Genomic DNA, 25938 nt, shown 5'->3' on the forward strand with positions numbered 1-25938 from the left:
GTTGGCTGTATTCTTTGCGCGCGGCCAATGGCCCAAAACAGTCAGTATGTAAGAGGTGTGCTATCGTCGTGAGCAGTCGAAGAGATCATGCAGCCTCTGCCGCTCTCGCGCGCATGGATGACACACGCAAAACCAATGCTCAAGTGTTTCGGGAACCTGACAGTGTTCAAAACATTGCTTCAGTGTTCAAAAGCAACCATTGAGCTGTGCATAACGCCTGGTGAACGCGACACCAATGCGAATCAGGTGCACCACACTGTTTTATTGCGTTATAGCGCTTAAAAGACATACAAAATTTCCTTTCCGGGTTACACTTAAGCCGGCGTCTGTCGTATGAATATGGTTGGGTCCAGCGCTAATGCTACGCTATACCACATCACGAACTCCGCTTCGGAAAGTTGCTGGACCCATTATAGGATCACCGACTCTATCACGTTGATCTGGAGCTTCAATTCTGGATGCCACCCGATATCCAGGAAAGCCATGCAGGCATTCTACCTACTCGCCGTATACTGAGACTTAGCGTGACCTTTATTCGCTACTATCTTCATCTCAACGTCCGTGTGGACAGCCTCGAGATGACTGATCATTTGCTTTGTGTGTGCTCGTTTTACTCGCAGGATAAGCTCAGTGACCGTCTCGTTGGCACGTGTCGACAACCAGCCATTTTCTTAGTTATTTTTGGTCTGTGAAAGCCATGTGGATTTAATTAGTGAGCAAATCTGATGCGTTGATCAAAAGGGCGCTTCCAGTATTAGTTCATTTGGATGAACTTACCAGTGCAATCGTCATTGTTATGCCCTTCCTTTCCTGCTGTTTCATCTCTTTCCCCTTACGTCAGCGCTGAGTAATGGGCTAGAACACACTGCTTAAGATCGACCTCTTAGGTCTTTGACCTCGCTCTGTGTTGGCCATGGGTGTAGTTTAAAAAAATTACGTTCGAGTCCTCGGTGGTTTAACACGAAATTATCCCGTTGTCGCGGCTTTAGATCCACCATCATATCGTGACGAGTTCTCGAGGTGAAAATTCGCATCAACTGTCTTGCCATTTATAAAAATAAATTGATTGTACAAGATACAAATCGAGTGTGTGCAACACCTCTTAGATATAACTCGTGGATGTGTTGGTGTGCGTCGACGTCCAAAACGCGACGCCACTTTGGGGTGCGTGACGAAGCGCTGGGCCAGCGCAGCACGTCTAGCGTGACAGTGTCGTTTATCTGAGTTCTTTCGCCTGCTTCAACGGGGCTGTAAACGTGGTGAAGACACCATTCTCACCAGACAGCACAAGGAAGATGACGTGAAGAACGTTAAACGGAACGCACTTCGGCTGCCTTGCTTGTCTCTTCTGCGTTACGGGTAAGGCACATGTAGTACACCTGAGGATGACTCTTTTAAAGCTAGGCCCATCGAACGGTCGTGTTTATAGCTCAGGAAGGGGTGAGGCGCTTTCTCCTTCCCTCCTTTTCTCCCCATATTGCGCGGAATTCGGTGTGCGTCGCGTCCATTTAGCGTGCATCAGTGTCTTTCGTAGTTGAATGGGCGAGGAGCACGCCCTTCGCTTTGGGAAGAGAACACTGTCATCTTTCATCGGCGCTAGCCGCTTGTGTACAATGGACCAGCGGTAGGCGAGCTGGAATGAAAAGGAGCGCGCTGCTATGTCAAAATCCCGAGCAGTAGCACAATAGAGAAAAGCGTAGCAGCTGCTTTCCCGGGCTGCCGGATAGGAGCCCTTGTGTGTAGCGCGCGCGCGCGCTCGCCACTACACGCGGTGTTTGCGGATCAGACGGCCGTGTTGCTGCTTCTGCGCCTCGGCGCGTGGGTGTCCGGCCCCCGCCGCCTTACGCCGACATGCGCCGGGGAGATGCGTCCGACAGAGCGCGGAAAGTACGTGTATACTTAGCTTTATCCTTCGCACTGTGCGCGTTCCTCTTTTCCCGAGTTCGCATGCTGAGAAAGAAAAAAAAAAAGAAATCGTTCTCTGCGGCCTGATTCACTTTGAAATTGCTCGGCACCCGGGATTTGCAGAGCGCGCCGTCGTGTCGAGATCGATGAGGTTGACGGCAGTTGTTCACATGATTTTTGTTCATTTTTCTTGCGTATAGAATATATGGCCGCATACATTCGAACGACTGCTCCTCTTGTTTTCTGCAGGGAACGCGAAATTTTGAACACTTTGGAAGGAGGATCAGCAGAAACTATTTCTGCCACCCGCTGCAATGCAGTTCTTTTTTTTTTATTCGGATGAAACAGTAACAGCGCACACTTCAGAGGTGTTGGTTAGAGGAGTCTGAGGAATTGGTCTGTTCGACGACTTTCTACAAAACGGGGTGTGGTGCCTAGTTGAAGCAGTTATAAATGTTACTACTGAACCTGTTATTGTTTTCTGTGAATTTGTCCTATACAGTGCGCCTAATTCTCGGTTTATTCGCCACTCGTCGAAAGGATGAACGAAAACTACCGAATGTAGTACACCTATAAAAATGTGAGCTATGTATACTGCATGGTGCAGCATTGTGGACAGCGAACAAGTGTTGCACAATAGCCCCGCACTCGCGTACGCGTCAACGGCGATGAGGCGTCACCGAACAGATCGAGACACCCGTGAGGCGAATGCTGAAGCCGTCAGCTTGAGCTGACGGCGGCATCGGCTCGTTCACCGGGATTCGTCGTATGGCTCTCCGTTCTGGCAACGCAGCATTTTTCTTTGTGGTGTCTATAACGCCGTTACAATCTGAAAACGCGTTACCCGCGCTTTCGAGTACAGCTGTCGTTTGCGCACCCACCATTACTAGCTGCACTCAGGTTTCCATACAATGTGCGCGCACCAAAACACCTTTCAGCTAGTGGAAAACTGTTGGCGCATACGAGTATGTTTTGATCTTACTGGCGTCTTGCATTGCTGTTTAATATAGCCCTTTATCGATATGTTCCTTGGATTATGTAGATTTTAAATATTTTGTGTTTGACCGCGATGACTGTAACTGTTCGTGTCATTGTACACGCAAAAAGCCACCTGGCATGCAAGAGACAGCTGATGTTCGAAGACAAGTCGCAGCGATAGCTAGCAGCTTTCAATTTACCCTTAATTATGAAGTTCTTGGTCAATGTGGTGGTGTCGTATTTTGAACAACCTGCCCGCCTTTCTTGTGAAGCGACCATGAATATTGCGTGCTAAGAAGCATTAGCTCAAGCTCTTCTTCGATTTCATTATTTGAATACACGGAGAACGCTGAAATGCTCACACAGGCAATAACTCAACTGGCTTGAAATTTGTGGCAGTTTAGATAGTGGTATTATTGGGACTGACTAAGCAGAATATTTAGTTCGAATCCCAAGATGCCAGCTAAATGTATGAAAATTGCGGAGCTTCGAAATCTGAAAGAGCGCCTTGCAACTTTAGTTCTCAATAAAACCATATAACTCAAATCTCTAAGGTGCACCTTTAACTACTTAAAATGGGCCAACTCAATGCATTAAATTACCGCTTACATAAGATTGCGGCCTTTATTATGCAAGTTTCACTAAAGCTATATTGCTAAACAGCTTTGTTTAGAGGCACGTATATTGGTTTTTGTTAGAAGCAGACGCCAGAACATCTGAAGAACAGAGCGTCAACTGCACCTGATATAGCAGGTGTATTCTGCCAAGTTTCAAATGTCTTTCGTCGGTGGTGTTACTGAGTTCTAAACTTAACTATAGCCAAAAGGCAATGAAACCAAAGCATGTATTGGGGAAATTAACATTTTTTGTAGAACCAATTAATTCCCTCATTTAATTCCGATTAATCATGAACAACGAATAAATTTTCTGCATTAAGCTTCATATGCTTAATAAAGGCAATATAACTTACCCCTAGTGGGAGCTGAACCCACAACCTGTGCATGCAAGCTGCATGCTTCTTCAGCTTGCAAAAAAGACGTTTGACGTTAACTAGGGATGTTCAGGAGCTTTTGTATGGCACGAGTTATCCCAATACTTTCCAAGTGTACCTGGGAAGTGTTTCATAACATCACATGAGATTCTCTGAACGCGTCTGGCAGATCCTCTTCCTAATTCGCAACTGCGCTTCTTTGCATTCAACATTTGCCCATCCAATGGCGGCAGCAATCATGGGTGGAATGAAGACTAAGTGCTAACTGCACATGCTAGGGTTTGTCTCTAGCGCATTTTTCATCACGAGAGTCACATCTATATAATTTTCATTTAACAAGAAGCAAACTGTGCTCGTATGCACCGGTTCAATAATGACTAAGCCGCCATTAGCCTGGTAAACTGACTCGCGTGAAAGCTAGCTTTACATTCATGAAAATGATCTCATTGCTACTATAATCTGGTGATTTCATTTTATTCAGCAGAGATAGCCAATGATTCACTCCTCCTGTTGCTGTAATGTCGTAGGTGGCTTGGCTTAACTGGGCAAGCAGAAAAGTAGTTTGAAAAGGTGCTTCTCGGTACTGCATGCCGTTTTTGAAAACTGTTTCGATGACTAGATTTGATGTGGCACCATTTCAGTTCACATAAAGTACAATCACGGTATTAGTGACGCCTGTGCAAGTTCCTTGCGTGTGCTTTAAATCTTCGAGAGCAGCGCCGTAAAAGACAAGCATGCAGAGCAGGTCACACTTTTCGCACGCGAAGTGCCCACTTTGATAGCATGATATTGACGCTTAATTGTTCATTATTAGTTGAGTAGTTTGTTGGGCCACTTGGTGCATGGTCAACGTAAAATGGTTTCCAGCAAGTACGGACGCGAGCACAAGTAGAAACGGACAGGACCACGCTAGACTTACAACTGAATTGTAAGTCCAGCGTTGTCAGCGCTGGCAAGGTTTAGCGTTGCCATTGAGGTCCTCGGACGGTGTTTTAACTAAACGCGGGCGCGACACGAGTAGCACGACGCACGGTAAACTGCTGCTGGGCAGAAGGAACAGCAGCGCTCCCGGCAGTCACCGTGCAGACGTCCCACAACGCTGGCATGTAAAACCCCTTAAACTTCGTAAAGTAGCGACACTCTCCTCCTCCGCCTTCACTCCTCCTGGTTTCTCCTCTTTCGCGCTCGTTCCTCGACCGGGGCGCCGCCTACACCGCTCGAGGGTAGCAACGGCGCCAACATGCGCTCCTCGCCACTCCGTAGACGCTTCTCGAGCGAAAATGGCACTGAAGCACGGCGCGAGGGCCCACGTGATGCTATTCGTCCAATAGCGACGCGGCGTCGGCTTCGCCCAGAGTGAGTGAGGAGGAGGCGGCATTCTTCAGAGCGTGCCGCTACGTTACGAAGTTTAAAGGGACACGAAAGGTTACTATGAAGTCAAGTTAAAGTGACAAAGCAATGCTCTAAAACGTGTAAGGTGTCAATATAATCGGGAACAGAGCTTTAGTAACCGAGAAATTGAGGTAAATGCATGACAAGATTTGAGACCCCCCAGCGACATTTCGGTACTAGACCGATGACGAAGGCACTCATCATAATTTGTTACTAGTACTTAACTATTCGTGTTACAAATATCATTTCATTAGGTTATAGGACGGGAGAAAATGCTACTTGTCTACTTCTGTTCGATTCTAAGAAAAACTAACATTTTTGACGTTACTTTTCGGTAGTATGGGTGGTCGAAAGGTTTCGTTTTCGCTCGACTTTGTGCCGCGCGCGTTTTGGAGTTTCAGTTGTTTCGTTATCGTGTCGTGCTGCGCTGCTTCTGCTGGCTCGCGAAACTTGCATTTGGAACAAACAGCGAGAACGCCACGTCCATGTGATGTCGTGGGATGCGCGAACGGTCCGCGGAACTTGTGCAAGGGAAGTTGCAGCGGCGAATCCAACGTTGCTTCTCACTGTGTGCCAACGAGGGAACCTTTCCTTTCGAAGTGGTTAAGTGCCGTTCCTCTGCCACAGCATGTTGGCAAAGAGCCGAAAAATCGCATAGTGTGCTCGCTGCACTTTCGTCCAGAGGATTACGAGTCCAACGCCGACTTACTGAAGTCGTGTGCAGTGCCTTTCAAAGCAATGCTTTCCCGTAGCGCTGTTCCGTCGGTCTTGCCTGCATTCTCCGAAGCGCAAGAACTGCAGGTCGAATACGGGTGGGGCGGTGAGTGCGGCATTTGGTTTTCACGAAGGAAAGCTACAAATGTGCGAATATGTACAGCCATGACATACAGTTGCCGTCGTAGTAGTACGCAACGACGCCGGCAGTGCGAGCCCTCAGCAGCAGGTCCTGTTCAAATCAGTACTTAAATCGCTGAAGTCGAGCCCAGCATCGCGAGCCAGTGTGCCGTTGTCAGGGTCGTCCATTGCAACGAGCGTCACAGTTGGCATCATAAAATATAGAACCAGCTTAACGTCGCGCGCTTTGCCTTCCGCTAGCCACCAGTTCCGCTTTCGCGCTGCTGTCGGCTCTGTCTTGGCTCTGTTTCTGGCCGCGCGTTTGCGTTTTGCGCAGAAAAGCCGTAGCGCCGTCAGCGGGCGCCGTTTTTATTCACCGACGGCGCAACGTCACTACAAGACCATGACCTCACCACTCCTCGATCTGAGGGCGGGCGATTTGAACTGCGCTTGAGGTACGCGGACGCTTGAGAACGCATTTTATCTTACAGTAAGTCTCTTCTTCGCGTGAAACGAGCGTTTCGAGGTTTCTGGGATGTTATTTCAGCAGTCCACATTCACTTAATATTAACCTTTAGTGTCCCTTTAAGGGGTTTTGCTGGCAGGATGAGGAGGGCGCCGCCCGTGGCGTTGCAGGCGTCGCACCTCGGCGGTGTTCGAGGTGAGACCGACCGTCGCCGTTAGCCGGCGCGCACTTCGCTTCGTCGTTTTTGCAGCCAAACGCACTCCGCGTCTCCGGAAACGCTAGGTACGTACGTACATCCGCGCGTGAGCAGCGCATGCGACACAGCACGACACCGGCGGTGGCGCCGATGGCGTGAATGCGCCTCCAGCGTCCGTATAATTGCTCTGGCAATAATAAATTCCGCGACACCGCCGCTGCCACTCTTGCCACGTGCAGATACTTGGTGAGCCAGAAAAGCTATAGAACACCTATACAATGGTGCAGTTGCCGCACTGCCCGTGACGTCACGGATTCGTCAGCTTCTGCTATGGACTGACATTTCGTCGATATAAAGGGATTACTCTCCATTCTAAAGGTGGATGAGTAGCGATGACGTTATGCTTCTGAGTACAAGGTCGTGTGCGCGATCCCGGCCGCGGCGGCCGCGTGTAATGGGGGCGGAATTTAAAAAACGCTCGTGCGCCGACCTTTCGGTGCATCTTCCCGCAGCCACGATGATTCAACTTGCTTCTCTGATACTGAAACGACATATACGAGCACCGACCGCGATCTCCACGTGACGGCGGAGTAAAAATCGCCCCCTCTCCCAGCTCCCCCCCCCCCCCCCCCCGCGCGCAGCCTTCCCGCTTTCCTCCGTGCGCGAGCGAGATTGAGCGATTGAGCCGCCATCGTCAGTAGCGCTTGCGCCCAGTCGCGAATTACGCAGTTGCTGCCGGAGCCCAAAGCCGCCCTTGCCTCCCATCCTCCCACGGCATTTCGCTCGACGGAAGACGGTGCGTTTGCTCTCCGCCTTCCTCTCGCGCGTGCGCAATATTGGGCCGAGATCATCGGCTCCCCTCGCGTGCTTTTATTCGCACATACAGCATACGACGACTGTGTTATCGCCCTTAGACTTTATGCAGAACATCACGGCGACGGGAAAAATGCGCCTGGAGTGTCCATATAATTGCTACTGCAATAAAAGCATTGATGTCTAATTGAACACCGCTGATCGGTCCTTCGAGTTATGAACTCCTCGCGTGTCGAGACGCTTGGCGCGTTTTGATTTGGCCTTACCTAGGCGCAGTTAGAACGCAGGCGAGAGCTTGCGCGCACAAGGAACACTCGGAAAAAAAGCATTTCGCCAAAGCCACTATAATGCTAGCGCATTCTTAAACGTAAGCAGTTTTAAGTCTCTGCCGACTTCTCCTTGCCGCGTTTACCCAGCGCCTTCGCTTTACGGTTGAAGCGTAAAAGCTCAACGAAACACGCCTGTTCTTGAGTAACAATGTTCATCTAAATATTTATGCAATAGATGGAATTGCTTCATTTGTTACAGCCCTTCAGAGCTCTATGGGCAGCTGTTTTGCCACGTCTAGAGATGTGAATTTTTACGAATAATTTTCCTTTTCCGCACAGATGAGGTCCTAGGCTTTCACGATCGGACGCCTAGGTTTTAACAAAGGTCTTTCATTGTAGGAGCTTCAACCGCTTTTGGCCCTTCACTTTATTCGACCTAAAAGTGCTTCACGCGTATTGTGAAATCGTAGTTGCCGCAGTGAAAATAAGCGCCAGCCGGAGGAATGGACTAATCTTTACAAAAGATGCTGGCTCACCCGTAATCGAGAGGTGTAAGCATGAAATGCCTACCGGCAGAGCAGATTCATGGAGTAATTACGACGATTATTCACAACCATCTCACAAACATTACAACCATCTCGCAACCAACCCCGGCACGCCGCACGTTGCCGGCCTGGTCACGCAGTGTGGCGCCATCTATCGAATGAGGCGGCTCAAAACCTGTTCCATGGAACTCGCGGACCGCTGGCGTTCAAAGGAGCCCAGGCAACCCTTTCTCAGCGCCCAAAGATGGCAGTCGAGTATATGGTGCCATGTATCTGCCTTTTGATTGTCGCTATTGGAAATGACAAAACTTCAGCGTACTAGAACTGGTACAGCACAACATGGAAATGAAGAAACAAGCCGAGCCAGCCAGAAGGAACAGAGCGCTGACTTCATACTTGATAGTTGTTTACTCCTTCCTTCACTCCATCCTTGCACCACTGTCTGTTCTACCATACACAAGAAGCGTTTTGGGTCTTGCGTTGTTGGGGTTGTTTATTCAATTCCGTTATCATGTGGGAAGAGATATATTTACCAGATTGGTCGCTGCCTTCATGAAACGCTAAAAGAACATGATTACAATGTGCACCGAGCTATTCAAGAACACATAGGAATTCACTGTTGCGATTGTGGATGTAAGCCGAATTTTTGTCGATGTGAAGTGCGGAAAAAGCACCGATCACAACTTGCGCGGGAGATTGTTGAAGCTGATCTCATAGCAAGGGCTGGCAGAACGTGTGTTAGTGCGCCACCTTTGTGCCTATCTTCACAGGAAGTAAGATTGCTTGATCTGTTTAACCGTGCGCGACAGAAATGTGCGTTCTGTGACTTGTGATGGTGTTGTCATCTCTCGGTGTGACGTTTTGTTAAGGGTTGTGACGACATTGCTTGCTTTCCTGCGGCTATGTATTTCTTGCAATCTGCCAATAAAACCAGTTGGAAGTTAGCGCTCTGTTCCTTCTTCTGGCCGGCTCGGCTTGTTTTTTCCTTTCCATGTTGCGCTGTACCAGCTTTAGAATGCAATACCAACTCGCCCGATCCTCAACCCTAGCCCACTAGAAGTTACAGCTTGAGTGATATTGTCAACAAACCTTATAAAGAATTCGGAAGCAATATGTTTTAACTTGTTTTGACAGTAACTAGCGTATGTAATGCGGTCCTGTACAAAGGGTTGGGGGCCAAAGGCCGCATTTTCTGAAGTTTTGACTGGTTGCCGGGATGATCTCGTTTTCTACTCGCAGCGAGGCCCGTATAACGGCTCTGACTTTTCGTTCAAGGTCATTTGAAGGTCGCCGACAACGGGAGCTAAAGCATCTCATGCTTAAAAAAGAGGTGGAGGTCGTGACGTAAGCGTCACGTGGACTCATCTGCGATATGGAAAAGGCAGCCGAGAAATTCTTGTATAGGCGCTGGTCGAGGCAATGGAGAAAATTACCTTACAGCTCGATTACTGGCACCATGACCTCGCAAAACTTTATTTCCTTCTACCTCAGCTATGATTGAAACCTTCTAGAAAATCTTGTAGCACAGCGCTTTCGGCACAGTACAACGGACGGCACTAAAACTTCTAGTGCGAAATCGAAATTTTCGAGTAGGCTTGGCAAAGTGTCAACTTTCAGGACTTTGTGAGTGTTCAGAATAACCGTTTCAGCAATGGCGAATTTACTAAATATCGGAGGTGCCATGACGTGCGTTTCATAATGTGAGCAGATTTTCGATGTGCACGCTTAAGTTTTACCTCTCCTAGCTCTTGCCTAATTTACCGCTAAAACTAGACATTTGGGGCCACCATAATTCGATGAACTCTTTGGTCACTTTAACTGGATGTAGAGGCTGCAGCTGCATGCATTAGATTCTTCGGAATTGATTGCTTATTTGCTAAGCGCAAGCCACCCCAACGAACCGAGGAGAACGTTTCCGATCGTGTTGTTTCAAAGAAACTGCAGCGGAAACTTGCCGTCATATCTCTGTCCAGCATCCGCTAATGCTCAGAAATCCTGTGATTAGTGGGTCGTGGATTCGAGATTAGTACTTAAGTCGCTTCTTGACGCAGTAAGATTCGGGACCAGGTTCAGAGACAGCTTGCACGCAAGAACGGTTGGTCACCATGACTGGTGCATTGCCTAATAATGCTCGTGGATATAGCATCGTGTTACCGGGGGCTGGTCATTTCGTTGAACGTTCTATACGTATTCCCGTTACTGGACCTGGCCCCGGAACCGCGTAATCGACGATTTCAAAACAAGCGCCAAGTTCCGCGCGCCGGGACACCGGTCTGGAATGCCGGCGGCTGTTGCGGTACAAAGTGGCCGCTGACTGGCCGTCGTGGCTCCTGTTCAGCAGGCGTGCGTGCCCGTTGCTGCCGGCCGTCGGCGGCGGAGTGGGCGCCAGCCGTGATTTATGGTCGCCGCTTCCGCTGTGCTCGATTTGTGATGGCCTGTTGTCACGCCCGAGCTCCTCGGCAACCAAATCGAGAGGGGCAGGGGCTCCGCTGCGTGAAGAAAAGATTTACCTATGGTGGGCAGCGCAACTGGCGGCCGCTGCCGTTTAACACCTCTTTTCAGGAATGGGCAGACGAGTAATATTGTGTGCCCGGAGGTTTGGTATTCCCTTCATTACATGGTATTATAGCAGAGGCTTCCCGAAATCTCTGTATATAGAGAACTTGATATGCGTGTGGCGTTTTGTCAAGGTTGCTTTAGTAGTGCTTACACTGGTACAGCACTATACGCGTACCCTGAAAATGTAAACTAAATAAAGCACGAACCAAACTGTCCAGGAGGTTACCCTACGTGTGTTTTCGCATTCTTGTTCACTTTAGGTAAAATCTGGCATTTGTGCAGTGCTTCGCCTAGCAAGTAATTTTGGAAAGACTGTAGCGCCAGTGACCCTTTATGCAAATCGTATACCTCAAAAGTGATCGCAAAGTCAGTCAGTCGGTAAACAGGTTGAAGTCACTCAAACAACGGTAGTAACAACTATGTAAATTGGTCTTTAATGATTGCACAAAATGAAGTTTAAACGTATTCATTCCCACTCCATTCTATTCGATGGGAAGGCAGATGTCAAACTTCATTCAAGACCTCGCGCCCTGTCGACGCTCAATATTGTAGCTGTTCACGCGCGGAGAATGGAATGTTAGAAAAGGAGCGGATATTATATGTATATATTTTGATATTCTGTCAAAGTATGGCGCTTTGTTTCAAACAGCTGTCGGTAGTTTAGTGTAGGCCTGTTTTGTAGCCTGTCCGCTTTTGTTGTCTCCTCTTGTCATCCGGTCGGAGACAATTGCAATTTCCGTTCTTCACAGACGATGAAAGGGAATATTCAGACGATCATGTTAGTAAGACGGGGGCAAAATGAGAAATTTTCAAACTGATGCTGATGTTTTGTTCAGAATTGTGAAAAAATGCAATCATAATCTTTAACGGGTCCTTGCCTTTGTCTGCAATTAACACAATTATTAATAAAACCTTATTTTAAAAAGTCACATGTCTCATTTTGCTTTGACCTCGGGGAAAAATGAGGCAGGCAGAGTGGGCAAAATGACAGCCCCAAAAAGTAACCCAGTTTATTGTTTGCAAATAAGGCACTTGTAGCAGACAACGTGGGCCCCCCACGCATGCTTCATGGGCACAGTCGCTGTAGCTTGCGCACCATGAATTCACACAGAGCCTCCGCAACTTTCATACCGAGCACTGCAAGTGGCATTCGGTGTGAGTCGCGTGTCTGGCAGAACACTTTTCCTTCACATGCTTGTGCACTGAACGGGTGGTTTTCCCTTCGTTTCCTTTAGCCTTCTTCGATTTATACATTTTCTGGATGAGCGAGACTACAAACCTCTAGCATCCCTCGCAAACAGAGGCCTTGTAGGGAGATGTGATGGGAATTGGGATCCCTTCTCCATTCTTTGCTTTAGCTTTTATTATTGGCACCAGATAAGTTTCATGGGAGCTTTTATTCCTTTCTGTAGGCTCAACGGGTTTTCCGGATAGCTTATGCGGCGTAAGAAACACTTTTGAAGCAGTTCAAATAAAGCGGGGTCGTTGATACGGACGGCTTCATGTGATAATTGCCTGCCATTTTCGGCGGAAGCAGCACTGGATGTCTTTTTTTGCCGTCCACCCTTACCATCCTAGACAAGACAGAAATTGTAAAGAGCAGTCACAAGTAATTAGCTCCATAAAAATATTGGGGCTCACTATACTGCAGATGGCTCGTTGCTGCGTTTTGCCCCTGGTAATAAAGTATTACTGAAATAATTTTAGCAGTGTAAATAAGACACACTGAAATAAAGCATCGTGAAAGTGAAGATAGTGAAAAGAAATAAAACACACGGATCCGTTGACAGAGAACAGTACTGGGACTGTGGTGTACTCACTCGAAAATTAAATGAGCCGATGTTTGGCTTCTTTTGGGCGGGGCTCCGACTCAAGGGCACTCAGTCCGCATTATTTCCTTGTAATGTAAATCGCCCAGTCACGACAGTTTTGTAGTCAAACGAGTAGATATGTAGGGGCAGATTTAGGCAAAATATCACGCCACTTAAAATGGCAAAGTTAGCATATGGAGTGCGGTAAGTTGAAAATGTTGCGTTTTGCCCCGTGTCTCATTCTGACCATCCCTCTGTATGAGCTCTACACACTATGCCAACGGGCACTCTGTGTATGTTGATCAAAGGAGGCCTATTAGCGCAACGAGGACACAAACACCAAAGGCTTCGAGGGTATAGGAAGGAACAGGACACGCGCTAAACTTCAACTGTTTATTCGAAGTGTGAAGTCGAAGGAATAGACCAGATGCACACTCCTGCCGCGGTCACGTAAAAGAAAATTACTGTGCAAGGAAACCCGCTTAATTAAAACAAACAATTAAAACAAAGGAATTAAAACAAAGTGCGAACAATTTCGCGTGGCTTTCACCTGTGCGAGTTAATAGGCTATAATTATTTTGACGCCGTGAGCCTTAGTCACCTGGCCACTATCGCCGATAATATCGTCTGATTAACGACGTACCTTAGCAAACAAGGCCAAGATCGCCCCCAGAAATATGTGCATTGGTCGCATTTAACCGAATACCTGTGACTTCGTACGCTATATCCATTCATGGACAAAATATCTTATGTCAGGGTGCGCAGGTTGTTAGGGGTAATTATCGACAGTGACCTCTGTTGGTGTCCCTATGTGGCCTACCTAAAAAGAGCACCTGACAACCATCTCTCACCTTTTCAAGTTTCTTGGAGGAAAAAGCACGGGTACTTCAGTACACGTGGTTATGCAACTGCACAGGACGCTGTTTCTCGGGTATCTGAGGTACAGCTTAGCAGTGCTGATCAATACCTGCAGAACTAACATCCGTACAACCGAAAGTGCTCAGGCCCAGGCGCTTATGGCTTGTCTAGGGTTGCCACGATGTGCATCAAGATCAGAAACCATTAGCCAAGATTAACATTACTGTGGAAGCGCTCAGAGTACCTGCCAGGCACCTTGCTCGCGCCCCTTTCCAGTATCTCGCATAACATCCAGAAGACCAACCACGCGCCTCTTCTTGTCAGACGATACTGCCTTATCGTGTGTACCGTCCATCAGATTACACAGCTGCAACGAGAATTTGTTTCCACCTTGGTGCTTGGCTCAGCCAAAAGTTTGACTGACAGTATCAGGAATTCGAACGAAGGCACAACTCTCATCACCAGCTCTCAAGTAACTTTCGCTGCTCTTGCTGTGCGAAAAATAAAACGATCATGCCCATCTGTCCACTGCTGTTTCAACGACCAGGGACAGTTTTGCAGGATCAGTGATTTTTCCTGCGAAAGCCGCCACCTTGAAGTTCACGACATCACACCAGACGACAGTGACAGCCGCGGAGCTTGCTGCTCTTCGTAGTGCACTTCGCATAAAATTCGTGAGGAACCACCTCAAGAATGACGTGTTTTAGTGACTTCAATGCAGCTGTACATTACTTGCTTTTCGCCTTACGCCGTGCACCATACGAAAAGCTAGTTCCAGAAATCTGAGAGCTCCTTCATCGTCTCGCCGAGCTAGGACACCATGTCACATTTCAGTGGCTCCCTTGCCACTGTGGAGTAATAGGCATTGAACATGCCGAAGAAGCTGCTCTATCAGCTCATGAAGATTGCGTGCAGGAACCAATCCTGCTGCCAAGAACCCAGCAGCAGCGAAACTTCCAGTGCTTGCAAATGATGTCACACAACCGTTGTGGAACACACCTAGTTTTCAGCACATACGTTTGCATCGACTGGACCCGTCTTATACTTTGTCCTCCAGCTGGACTATCCTGACCCGAGACAACGGTACTTTACCGAGTGTGGCTTGGCGTCGCTTTTACAAAATCCTTTACTTTCCGCACCGAAAGGAAAGACAGTGCTGCTTTTGACCACTGCGGCAGCGAGGAAACAAATTACCACGTTCTTCGCCGTTGTCCTCGCGACCACGCTGGGCCGTCTTGATGACCGGCCGCATTCAGAGCAAACAGTCCTGGTACGCCGGCCCATATTCTTCACACCACAAGTTGGTCAAGGAATGTTTGAAATTTTTGCGTTCGAGTGGCCTATTAGGGAGACTATAGTTCTCACGCACGTTCCCAACTTCCTCTGTTTTTTTTCTGTGCCTTTGCTTTTCTCTTCGCTAATCTTACCGTCTGTCATTTCCCTTTACCCGCCCCTCACTGCTGGATAATAAACGAGAATCTCTTCCGTTAACCTCCCTGCCTTTCCGACCCCGTCTCTCTCTCTCTCTCTCTCTCTCTCTGATTCCGTGCTTCTATTTACGACTCACATGATAAAGGAAAGGTAAGGACGTTAACGAGAAGAGAGAGCGAGAGAGGAAGGCAGGGAGGTTAACTAGGTTAATGAGAAGGGAAACCAATTGGCTGCCGTGCAGAGCAGAATGACATAAAGGGATGAACACGAAGGTTAGAGAAACGTGACGAAGACAGGGCACTGCTGTCATAGGCTATCGACCAAGCCTCGGGAACTGACCAGTCCTTCTGGCTATGTGCCAATGATGGGATAAAACAGTCACCGCGCAGCGTCTGCATTTGAGTTGCGTAGATGTCTAATTGGCCTAGCGTTGTGGGCAGGGTAGTCATCTTCGTTCGCCGCATCGAGGTCACAGTAAAAGGTCTCGGACACTCTTGTATCCGCAGACGTCACAGGCAGCAGTGTCAGCCGTTCTGCTGCGACAGAAAGATTTGTGAGCGCCATTCCAAGACGAAAGAAAAAAGAATGGTCATGCACGCGAAGGAGAAGTGGAAGCTGGATATTCTCGCTTGGCGACAGGCCTGACTCGTTGCACCGCATGAAAACAATTGAGGCAGTGGCACGCACGCTGCAAATACTCAACATACGCGATCGCGCGCACACATTGCAACTATTGCAAAAGAGCATTGATTATCTACGAGTAAATTGGGGATAGGGAAAAAGTTCGACAGCCAAACAGAGTTCCGAGAGCATGAAGAACTCTGTTATTCATGCTCTCGGAACTCTGTTCGCGCACGGAACTCGTGCGCCAAATATCGGCTCATCGATATTTGGCGCACGAGTCGCCGGGCATTTCATTCAGCGTCGAATATTGAGACTGATCTGGGAATAGCCCCGACTTTTGCACATCGCACAGCACTGATGTATGGAAGCCATTACAATTTCTGCCTTTCTTCAATTTACAGCGATACTTTCCGATGGCAGAACTTGATCTGTAGCACCTGTGCTGCGATATTTTTGTTTGACAAGTGAGGTTTCTTGACAGAAATGCTGATCCTTCAGAATTTCAAGAAAATAACACGTTCAAGACCGGATTGCAGGTCGAAACACCCTTTTCCCCCCCTAATTTCTCTGAAAAATGTTTAAATGGGTGCATTCGTTAGCAGAACAACTTCAATGTGACCTTTCGATAATTTCAGGGTGTGAAAAGGCTGTTTTGTTTGAAATACGCGCCTTGCAGAATTTAAGGGTGCTAGGGCGCCTCAACATTTAAATCAAGTAAAAGTGCCATGCGGGTTCTACCCGTGATTTGCGCCAAGTGATTGTTCGAACACGCCATATGGCCACAGTAGGCTACGAATGTCAACCTGGTGCTTCATGTATACATTTCCGTTAGTGAAATGGTAATACACACCTTTTTTTGTTTTATAGAATAGCGGCCAATCACAGCTGTCAATATTGCGTTAGCCAATCATAGTTCAAGCGCATGTTATTTCTGGTGTAGCATCGGGGCTGGCGCAATATGATGCGCAGTAAGTCTTGTGCTGTTTTATGCAGTATCGGTTAGAACAAACATTCGCATATGAATACGGAGCAATAGCCTACCGCTAAGCACACAGCTGTTATTGTGAGGGTGGCGGGCTTTCCAGTCGTAAAGTGGAGAGAGAAAACTGCTTTGTAACCTCTTCACTCCTTCCTGCCTTTCACATCTTTGCTAGCTTCGCTTAGATTGTTTCACCTTGGTGCTGATTTATAGGTAAACTGAAGCACTAAATAGCGTGACATCAACCTATCAGATCAGCTAGAGGCGCTCCTGCACTTTTAAGGTGCTGTATTATTCCCTCACGTTGCGTCGGCGGAGTGGTCGAGAGGTAACTCGCCGTCTGCAGGTCCGCGGTTCGAATCAGGCTGCGCGGCTTTTCTTTGCTCCATTTTTTCTATAATCTTTTCAGAAAATACTTCGAGATTACATCGGCGGACGTCCGAAAGACTAGGACAATGATAGAATAAAAGATATCGCTGGTAAAATGAAAGTTAGTGCGCATTTCGCAAAACACATTGGAGGAAAGGCTGCAATTACGACAAATCACCCTTTCAAATGGATGTATTAGTTTGCCTAAACATCCGTTTCTATGAGTGTAAGGGGGTGAATGATAGACACGAGAAGACACCCTTCAGGGTGCAATTTTTCTTAGTGTGCACTTTTTTTTCGCTTACACGGGCAAAAGTGCCATGTGCAGCTCTGTGTCGGAGTCGCCTGTGTCGTGTTGCGAGACCGACCAACCTAGTTGAACCGCCCTGTTTCACCGCCGAAGAGACCATGGGGCTGGCGCAGCTTGCGGGCGTCAAACATCCGCTGGAGCATGCGTTCAGTTACATAGCAAGGTAGTAGGAGCATGTCGAAGTTAGCTTATTGGCCAAAGGCAAGAAGTTAACTTCCCCCTATGACGCATAATATTGCAGTGTTCTCGCAGGTGCGTTGATACCTGGCAGGTATTCAGCATTAACAGCAAATATTTTGAAGCAGTGTGTAGTGCTTATATATTTAGGAACGCTAATCAGGCGTACAGGCGTTACTTTTGTCGCCTTGTGCGCGCTCATTGCTAGTGCCGCAAGTGCCGCAAACCAACGAGCCTGTGGAATATTGAACGAGACCGGCCAATAAGTCATCTGCTTGCAAATAGTTTTAATGGCTGTGCGCATTTGAATTGCTTAGTACGACTACCGATGATGCTTCGAAAACGCCTCTGGTGCAGATGCGCGAGCATGCATGTTACCCCGGCACTCAGTAAGCTCGAGCAATTTATGAACACGGCAAGCATTTTCTCCTATGGGATAAATGGGCTCCGAGCGAAATATTTGTAAAGGATTCATGATTTGGTGTCGCCCTACGGACAATAATGTTAGGCCTTTGCGAACCTCGTGAACGAGTGCCTACCATGCTAGTTTCATAATATAGACCTCCCGACGTCGGCCGGAAGAGTTGGGATGTGTCATGGTTGCCACTCGCCGATACCCCACATGTAAGGGCAGACGTGTTGCACAGCACGCCGATATGTCAATGCCATACGAAAATGTCAGGTGTTTTTAAAATGTCAACAATTTTTACAGCAGTCGCCTGTGGCAGATAGCGCAATTATACTCCGTGAGATATACTGAAAGAGGCGGACATCACTAGAAATCGATTTGCATAATCTATTTAAGAAGTTCATCAAATAAAATTTTACCTAAATACTCTTGGGCACGCGTTGCAATGGCTGGCATTGGCGCCAGTAAATTCTCAAGTTGTGCCCACTTGAAGTGAATTTTGAAATAGCTCCACCCGCCGTGGTTGCTCAGTGGCTATGGTGTTGGGCTGCTGAGCACGAGGTCGCGGGATCGAATCCCGGCCACGGCGGCCGCATTTCGATGGGGGCGAAATGCGAAAACACCCGTGTACTTAGATTTAGGTGCACGTTAAAGAACCCCAGGTGGTCGAAATTTCCGGAGTCCTCCACTACGGCGTGCCTCATAATCAGAAAGTGGTTTTGGCACGTAAAACCCTATAATTTAATTTTTAATTTTGAAACTAGCTCCATTTTTCAGAGAAACGCCGTCAAACTTGCGGCTATAGTTGCACTGTCTCACGTATGTCTTTAAACAAGCACTCCTTCTTAAGTAGTGCAGGCAAATCAAACTGGAATGTCAATGTATTTCGCCACGCAATTTGAAAACTCGTATATCGAAAGTAGTGCTAACCTCAAAAATCTTAGGAAGTGAATATGTCTTGCGAACTTACCAGGTCCAGTACGTAAATTGTACATGAACCGTAAAGTGATTAAGTAGAATTAAATATTGTTAATTAGTCAATTATGCATCTTAATTTCTTACAAAAATAATGGCCGCCTTTTCGAGTAAGCCAAATCAAAGGTTTTACGAGATTGGGCTGTCACAGGCAATTACTTAAAAATTCTGTTAAGATTAAAGAACACACATATGGTATGTTGAAAACTGAATAGTTCCCTGCTCTACGTCAACTCAGTTGCGGACGCAAGAACACAGATAGGAAAATGTACGTCATGTGGGACAGTGACAGTTGTGTTACTGACAGTTGTAGCCACATTGAACTTGCTCCATGCGTGACAGAAATTATGTAGCTCAAGCAGTTGCTAAAAAAATGACATACGCCATGTGCCACGACTTGGTGAGAATGGCGTTATGAGAAACGATCCCGCAGGTGCCCATGATATTGAATACTGTTGGAATAAAAAAAAAAGGAAAACAATCGAAAGGGCCCATTAAAGCGTTGTGAGCTTTGTCAGGCCTTTGGAAGCACTGACGATGGCTGTCAGAAATCGCCTACTTCCCTGAATTTGAACTGAACGAATACAGGTCAGAAAATCAAATTTATCAGCCGGACATTACACGTTGCGCCTGCGACTCCCTTACAGATTTCAAAGACCACTCCTCTTGCTTCCTCTATGAAGGTGGGTACATAGTAACGACTAGCACAACATTACAGACAAAAATTATACGCAAGGACTACATTGGAGAGCGCGACTTCAGCAGGGCTTGAAAAAAAAAAAAAGCTTCATTAGAGCATGTCTGAACCGGAACTGTGGGACGTGTCACAGTCGTATATCATGCATTAAGAAAACCTGTGGCGTACTGTGTCCAGGAGGACAACAGCTAAAAGCATGCACACGAGAACAACGCACAACCACACAACGCTCCAGTTCATCGTGCACAGGGCGTGCAACAGCCGGTGAGGCCACCGCTTGATATATTTACTTTTTTTTTATCTGCGTCTGGAACTTACCGCTGGCTGCATCCGCTATGACATGTGCAGCCGGCCGGCGTCGATACATGGGCTGGGTTGCTCGGGTTCATTCCGACTGGCTTTCCCTGCGAGGCTGGTCCGGGCAGCCTGTCGTCCCCAGTCATAGCATCTGCCAAGCGCTAAGCTTGCTCTGACGTGTGCTGCACAAGGCTAATCGGCAGGTTGTTTCAGTTGGCTGTCTTGAACGCTCGTTGATTAGAAGTGTGGATGTCCCTAATTGGGCGCTGCTGTTCAGCTAAGCACGGTTTCCGCGGCGAAATTGTAGCCACTTTACGGAAGACCGTCGGACCTTCACAAACCGTTCGCATTTTCCTTCACCTTCAGTTCCCGTGTTCTGTAGTGTTTCGCTTAAAAGCTGCACGTCAGGTGCTCTAGATGCCAATTTTGCTACGTCTTTTGCCTGCGCCTGCACAAATTGGCTCAGCTTTTTAGGTTAATTTATTTTTCTGTGCTGCGCGTCCGTATAAGGTCTGCTGATTTTCCGTATTGCATTATGAGTAGACACTCTTGTGAGGCAAATGGCATGGGGTACCATTCCTTGCCTTCTTTTTTATTTTTTTCGACGCAGGCATAAGCTCGGCGACCTCTGCTTCGTTCGAGTTCACCTGAGCTGGGCTGCGTTTCTGGAAAGGAGGTTTCTCCGCGCGCCATGGAGAAGAATGGGCTCTTTTCGGGAAGCAACTCGTGTAAAACGCGCGTGGTGAATGGTAAGTGATGCAGACCATTTCTGCGCAACTGGGTTTCTACACATACTGCTAGCCTCTGCCGCGGGAAAGAAGTGTTCGATATCAGAAGCGCAATTGCTCGTGCTTGTATTGATATGACTTTACTTGGCGCAACTGAAACGTTCAAGTTAGACACAACGATTTTTCGCATCCATCTGTTGACAGAAAGCCGAAGAACGGTTTTTAGGAAAAGAAACGTTTCATTTGCAAGGGCAGAAAAATTTTTTGTTTGGTGTGGTTTCTTATCTACAATGGCCAGTGACGTTTCTAAAGCTGCATGTCTTTTCTTTATTGCGATAAAGACTTGCCCTTAAGGCATAATTCTTGGTGTGTATTATATGTGTGCTGTGAGGCCTGTGTTGTGTATGAATTGAAGCAGTGTTTTGTGGAATCTGTTATGTATCCAGCGGTAATAGCTGGTTGTCACACTGTAGCGGAGGCCGGCTTGCAGTAGGAGACACGAGCGTTCCGATTTTAAACCAGTACATGTCCATATTAGGTGGTATGCATCTGCTTCCATCAGAGGAACGGAGCAGTATGGACACGTAGCACCCAGTGGTAAATGCGACCAGTTCCACCTCGAGATAATAGGCGGATAACCCGGCGGGTAACAGCCACCCCGGCCCGAAGCCTCCCAAGCACAACTTCCTCCGCCCTAGTGAGGTGAAGGGGGAGGGCGCAGACACACGGTGGGATAAGAGCGCGTGTGTCCTGCCGGAGAAAATTTTTACGGGCTCGGAGCGAGTTAAGGGGTTGAGGTGGGAGGGGAATAGGCGGAAGATCAGGATTAGGAGGGCAGTGTGCCTGCTGGTCAGCAGCAATATGTTGTGAGGGTTCGCTGAATGGCCTTGAATCCAGTGTACCTTGACGCAAGTAGCTGTTTTACTATTCATAGTGTGTATTGTCTCGCAGATTTCCATCGCCTTATCAACCTTCTTGAGTTCCTGAATAGCCGCTAAAGAATCAGTGAAGCTATCTAGTTGTTTGATGGTCGGCAGCTTAGATGTCGCATCTTGCACAGCGTCGTGGATGGCTTGAAGTTCCATTACTAGAGCGCTGGCTTCCGTAGATGAATAGCGCTGGTGGCCGCTGATGAAATTATGCGTAGTACTCAGGAATGATGTCCTTCCGCCGTCTGGGAGAATGGCAGCATCCGTATAGACTTTGCAGGTGTTAGCGCATGATGCATCGACGATATTGTGTTCGTCAATAATACATGTTGTATTGCTGCGTCGTAACTTCGTTGGCTTATTAGTTGTGATGCTGGTGAATTCTCAGGGAGGCATTGGATAGGGCTGATTGTCAATCCGAGAGCCGCGTTGAAAATGAGCATGCAACGCAGCGACAGCCGGAATAAGTTGCTTTTTTATTTCACGGGCTTTTTCACGTTGCAAAATTAGCTCTGAAATTGTGTTGAGCTGGGCATGTTCCTGTAAGGTTGGTATCGGAGTGATGCGGGGCAGTGCTGTGATTGCGCGCATAGCATCGCGATTAATTGTCTCCAACTGTGCCAGCTGTGCCAAACTCAGCCGTTGAAGTTGTGCCTGATATAAAATTCGTGGCTGCAAGTCTGCACGCACCAACCGTCGAGCTACGTCAGTACGAGCTCCAGCTGCTTTTGCTGCAATGCGACGAATAAGGTGAAGTGTTTTCGTCGAAGTCTGTCTGGTTTTACGGAGCCAGTGTGCACCACTGCCGGAGTGGTGAATATCGAGACCCAGTATGCGGACCTCAGAAGCCTCAGGGATTGTCACTGCGCCGAGTCTAAATGTAAAGGGGTGCTGCGTGAGTCTTGTGCGTCCTTTCTTGTTGGCCACCACAACATAGCTTGATTTTTTGGGCGGAAATGTCCAACCCTGCTTTCCGAGCGTAGTTGTTCAGAACATCAAGGGCTTCTTGAAGCTGTTGAGTTTGTCTAGATATATCTTTATGCACGGACCACAAAGTGACGTCATCCGCATAGATTAAGAACCTCACGTCTGGAATCCGATGTAGTTGCCAGGCTAGAGGTATTAGAGCAACGTTGAAGAGAAGAGGAGCCAAAACCGAACCTTGTGGGACTCCTCTGTTCCATGTGAAGTGTCTTTCTTGCCTTCCATCTACTCTAATCGCAAATCTGCGATTCTGAAGGAATGAGTAGTTGAATCTTATCACCCGCGGTGGAAGTCCCAGGACGATGAGGTTGGCTATAATGATTTCTTGGTCTATATTGTCATAAGCTTTCGTTATGTCTGTTGCTACTACCGTGCGCACAGCGTGACTGTGTGGTGAAACCTGTAAAACATCGTCTGATAAGATAGAAAGTCCGTCTTCAGTTCCCAAGTAAGAACGTAATCCAATTTGAGCAGGATGATATTTATCGTGGCGTCCAAGCCACCAGGAAACACGTGTGGCCAGCATTTTTTCAGCGAGCTTGCAGACTTTCCTGGTTTTGGAATCGCGACAACAATTGAATGCTTCCAATCAGGTGGAACGTTTCCAGTCTCCCATACTTTATTAATAGCCTGAAGAAGTGCGTCGAGAGCTGCTCCTTCCATGTTCCTGAAAACCTCATAAGGAATTCCTTCGGGACCAGATGTTGTTCATTGCTTCGAAGTTTCAATCGCCGCTATTAGTTCGGCCATGCTGAAAGGGCTGGATACTTCGGATTTGGAAGTTGTGTCAGACTCACCAATTTCGGGGCAGTTTATGGGTGACGCGTGATCGTATTTCGGGAAAAACGCTCTAGCAGCGTGTTCTGCAAGTTGATGTGGCGAACTCTGCATCGCTAACCTAACGCTCGCTGCAGGGTCAGGTTGCTTATGACCGCGTTCCATTGACTGGAACGTACGCCAAAGTGCTCTGTTTCCAATGCCCGATCCGAGATTCTCGCACCACTCATACCATCGTCGTCGAGAAAGTTGCTTTTCGTGCCGATGCGCCTTCGCCGCTATATGGTTAGCACGTGCACGGCTACCTAGTGCATCGGGATTGCTCGACGTATACACTTCTGCCTGACGTCGCTTTGCCCAAAGTTGCAAGAGGGCGAGGTCCGGTTGAGGTTGTTCATCGTCAACTGTGGTTACAGTGGTGTTCCCCCGTAGCAGTTCTTGCAAAGCGGGAATAATTTCTGAGGGCTCTGAGGGTACTTTATCAATCGATGATTCCCGAAACTTATCCCAATGCGTGACTGTTACTCGTCGTGGAATTTTCTTTATGCACGTTCTGTGCAAACCAATCATTATTGGCATATAATCACTGCCCCATGTATCTGGTTCCACCCGCCACTGCGGCATTATAGGACCCAACCACCACGTGATGTCTGGAGCGTTTGTTCTAGATACTGCAGGTACAGCACTGGTAGCCACAGCGTGATGGTTCCACAGTGTAAAAGTGGCATCGCTCGTGATGTTTTTAACTTGGTATCCTCTTCGGGAGTTGTACGTGTACCCCCATTCTGTATGTGGTGCATTGAAGTCTCCACCCACGAGAATAGGAATCCCGGGTACGTAGACCGCAGATGGGCTATCCACCCCAAGTTCAAGCGTGTGCGCTGTGGTCTGGCGTAGAATGACACTAGAATGACAGGAGTCTTCGCTGGTCGTGTCAGGACCCCGACAACTTCTTGATTACGACTACACCATGGCTCCAGATCAATCACTGTGTGAGCAATATGCGATGATATATAAACTGCAGCTTTTCCCGGAGCTGAAGTCATTGTAGTAGCACGTCTATCTCTAATAGATGGGTTATGATACCCATTAAAATTGGACAGGGAGCATTGCTTATTATGCTCTTGAATAAGCAGTGCCCATACATGTAGCCTATTGTATTGAAGCTTGGTTTTAATTTCTCCTAACTTGGAGCTTAGGCCCCGACAATTCCACCGTAGAATGCCATCCTGTGACACCTGCTGCAGAGAATTAGCCATGATGCAGGCAATTCTGAATGAGCAACGTTAGTTGAGAAAGTTGATCTAAAACTGCTGTCCAAACAGCTTGGTTAACCTGTTGTGCCGGACGGGATCCAGGCGTAACGGTGGCATTCGCAGTGGTTGATGCGTCACGTGTTGGTGCTGTTTTCTGACGACGCAGAATTACCAATTCTTTGTTTGCGTAGTCGCTCAATCTCTGGCCAGTGCGTCTATCCGAGCGTCAATGTCATCATGGTCATCATCCGACTGATACAGAGGTTCCGGTAATTTGTTTCTTTGTCTGCGACTGCTTGCCACGTTTAAGAACAGAAGAATACAGTTGTGTTTCTGGGGCTTTTTCTTCTTCTGCCAAGAGCATCTCTGGCTCTTCTGCAAGTACCTCATAACGATTGTGTGTTGTTACTGTAGTCGTTTTTGGTATAGCCTTTCGTATCCGTACTGTGGCCTTCTGTTTAGTCGGACAATTTGTGCTTGTCATATCGTGCTCATCAGATTTACATAAGCCACATCGATATCGTGGTTGGCCTTCTGGTGTGAGCTTTTCTGGATCAATAGTACGCTGTGGGCAAAATGCCTGCATGTGTCCACGTTGCAAGCAGCGGTAGCAGAATATTGCCCGAGGGAGGTAGGGTTTAGGTCGCAATATGCAACCATAGTAATAAAATCGTTCTGGAATACATTGAGGGCCCTGTACCGTCACTAAGCATGTACGGCTTTTGCCCATGAATCTAGCTGCGAGCACCTTGTGTGTCGTGGAGGTCAATTCACGACATATTTTCTCAGGGGTGTCTTCCGGGTCAATGCCATAGACAACACACCTCTGTATATTAGGGCCCGATGCAAAGTAGCACCCGCCGTGGTTGTTCAGTGGCTATGGTGTTGGGCTGCTGAGCACGAGGTTGCGGGATCAAATCCCGGCCACGGCGGCCGCATTTCGATGGGGGTGAAATGCGAAAACACCCGTGTACTTACTTAGATTTAGGTGCACGTTAAAGAACCCCAGGTGGTCTAAATTTCCGGAGTCCTCCACTACGGCGTGCCTCATAATCAGAAAGTGGTTTTGGCACGTAAAACCCCATAATTAGAATTAGATTAGATGCAAAGTAGCACTGCACAGGTAGGTGTTGGTCTTCTGCCAGCAGGATAGATGTTAAAGTGCACATTTTCTGTACATCACTGAGAGATGCCAAGTGCACAGTGATCGAGTTGGTAGCTTTGTATTGTGAACCCTTTGTATCCAGTGGTTTCAAGAGATTGGTCGATGACCCTCTGGACATATTTTGTGGCTACTGAGTTTATATCGTAGCATGAAAGGGGGCGTATATGAACTCGATAGGATTGAGAAGGGGTGGGCGTTGGGTAAGACTGAGAGG

General features: G+C 47.7%; 1 protein-coding gene across 2 annotated transcripts in view; it reads left to right on the forward strand.

The window, feature by feature from the left end:
• The window catches only part of LOC126546189 (transmembrane protein 163a-like), a 93780-nt gene that overhangs the window by 25841 nt on the left and 42001 nt on the right, over positions 1-25938 (forward strand). The window contains exons 1-2 of one of the 2 annotated variants that reach the window (XM_050194335.2): positions 1750-1887; positions 20496-20634. In XM_050194335.2, coding sequence (XP_050050292.1) covers positions 20577-20634 — 58 coding nt within the window. In that variant the 5' untranslated portion in view covers positions 1750-1887; positions 20496-20576. Of the gene's footprint in view, positions 1-1749; positions 1888-20495; positions 20635-25938 lie in introns of those variants that run through there. The other variant, XM_050194334.3, reaches the window with a different exon arrangement.

The sequence above is a fragment of the Dermacentor andersoni genome, chromosome 1 (assembly GCF_023375885.2).
Source record: "Dermacentor andersoni chromosome 1, qqDerAnde1_hic_scaffold, whole genome shotgun sequence".
Lineage (NCBI taxonomy): Eukaryota > Metazoa > Arthropoda > Arachnida > Ixodida > Ixodidae > Dermacentor > Dermacentor andersoni.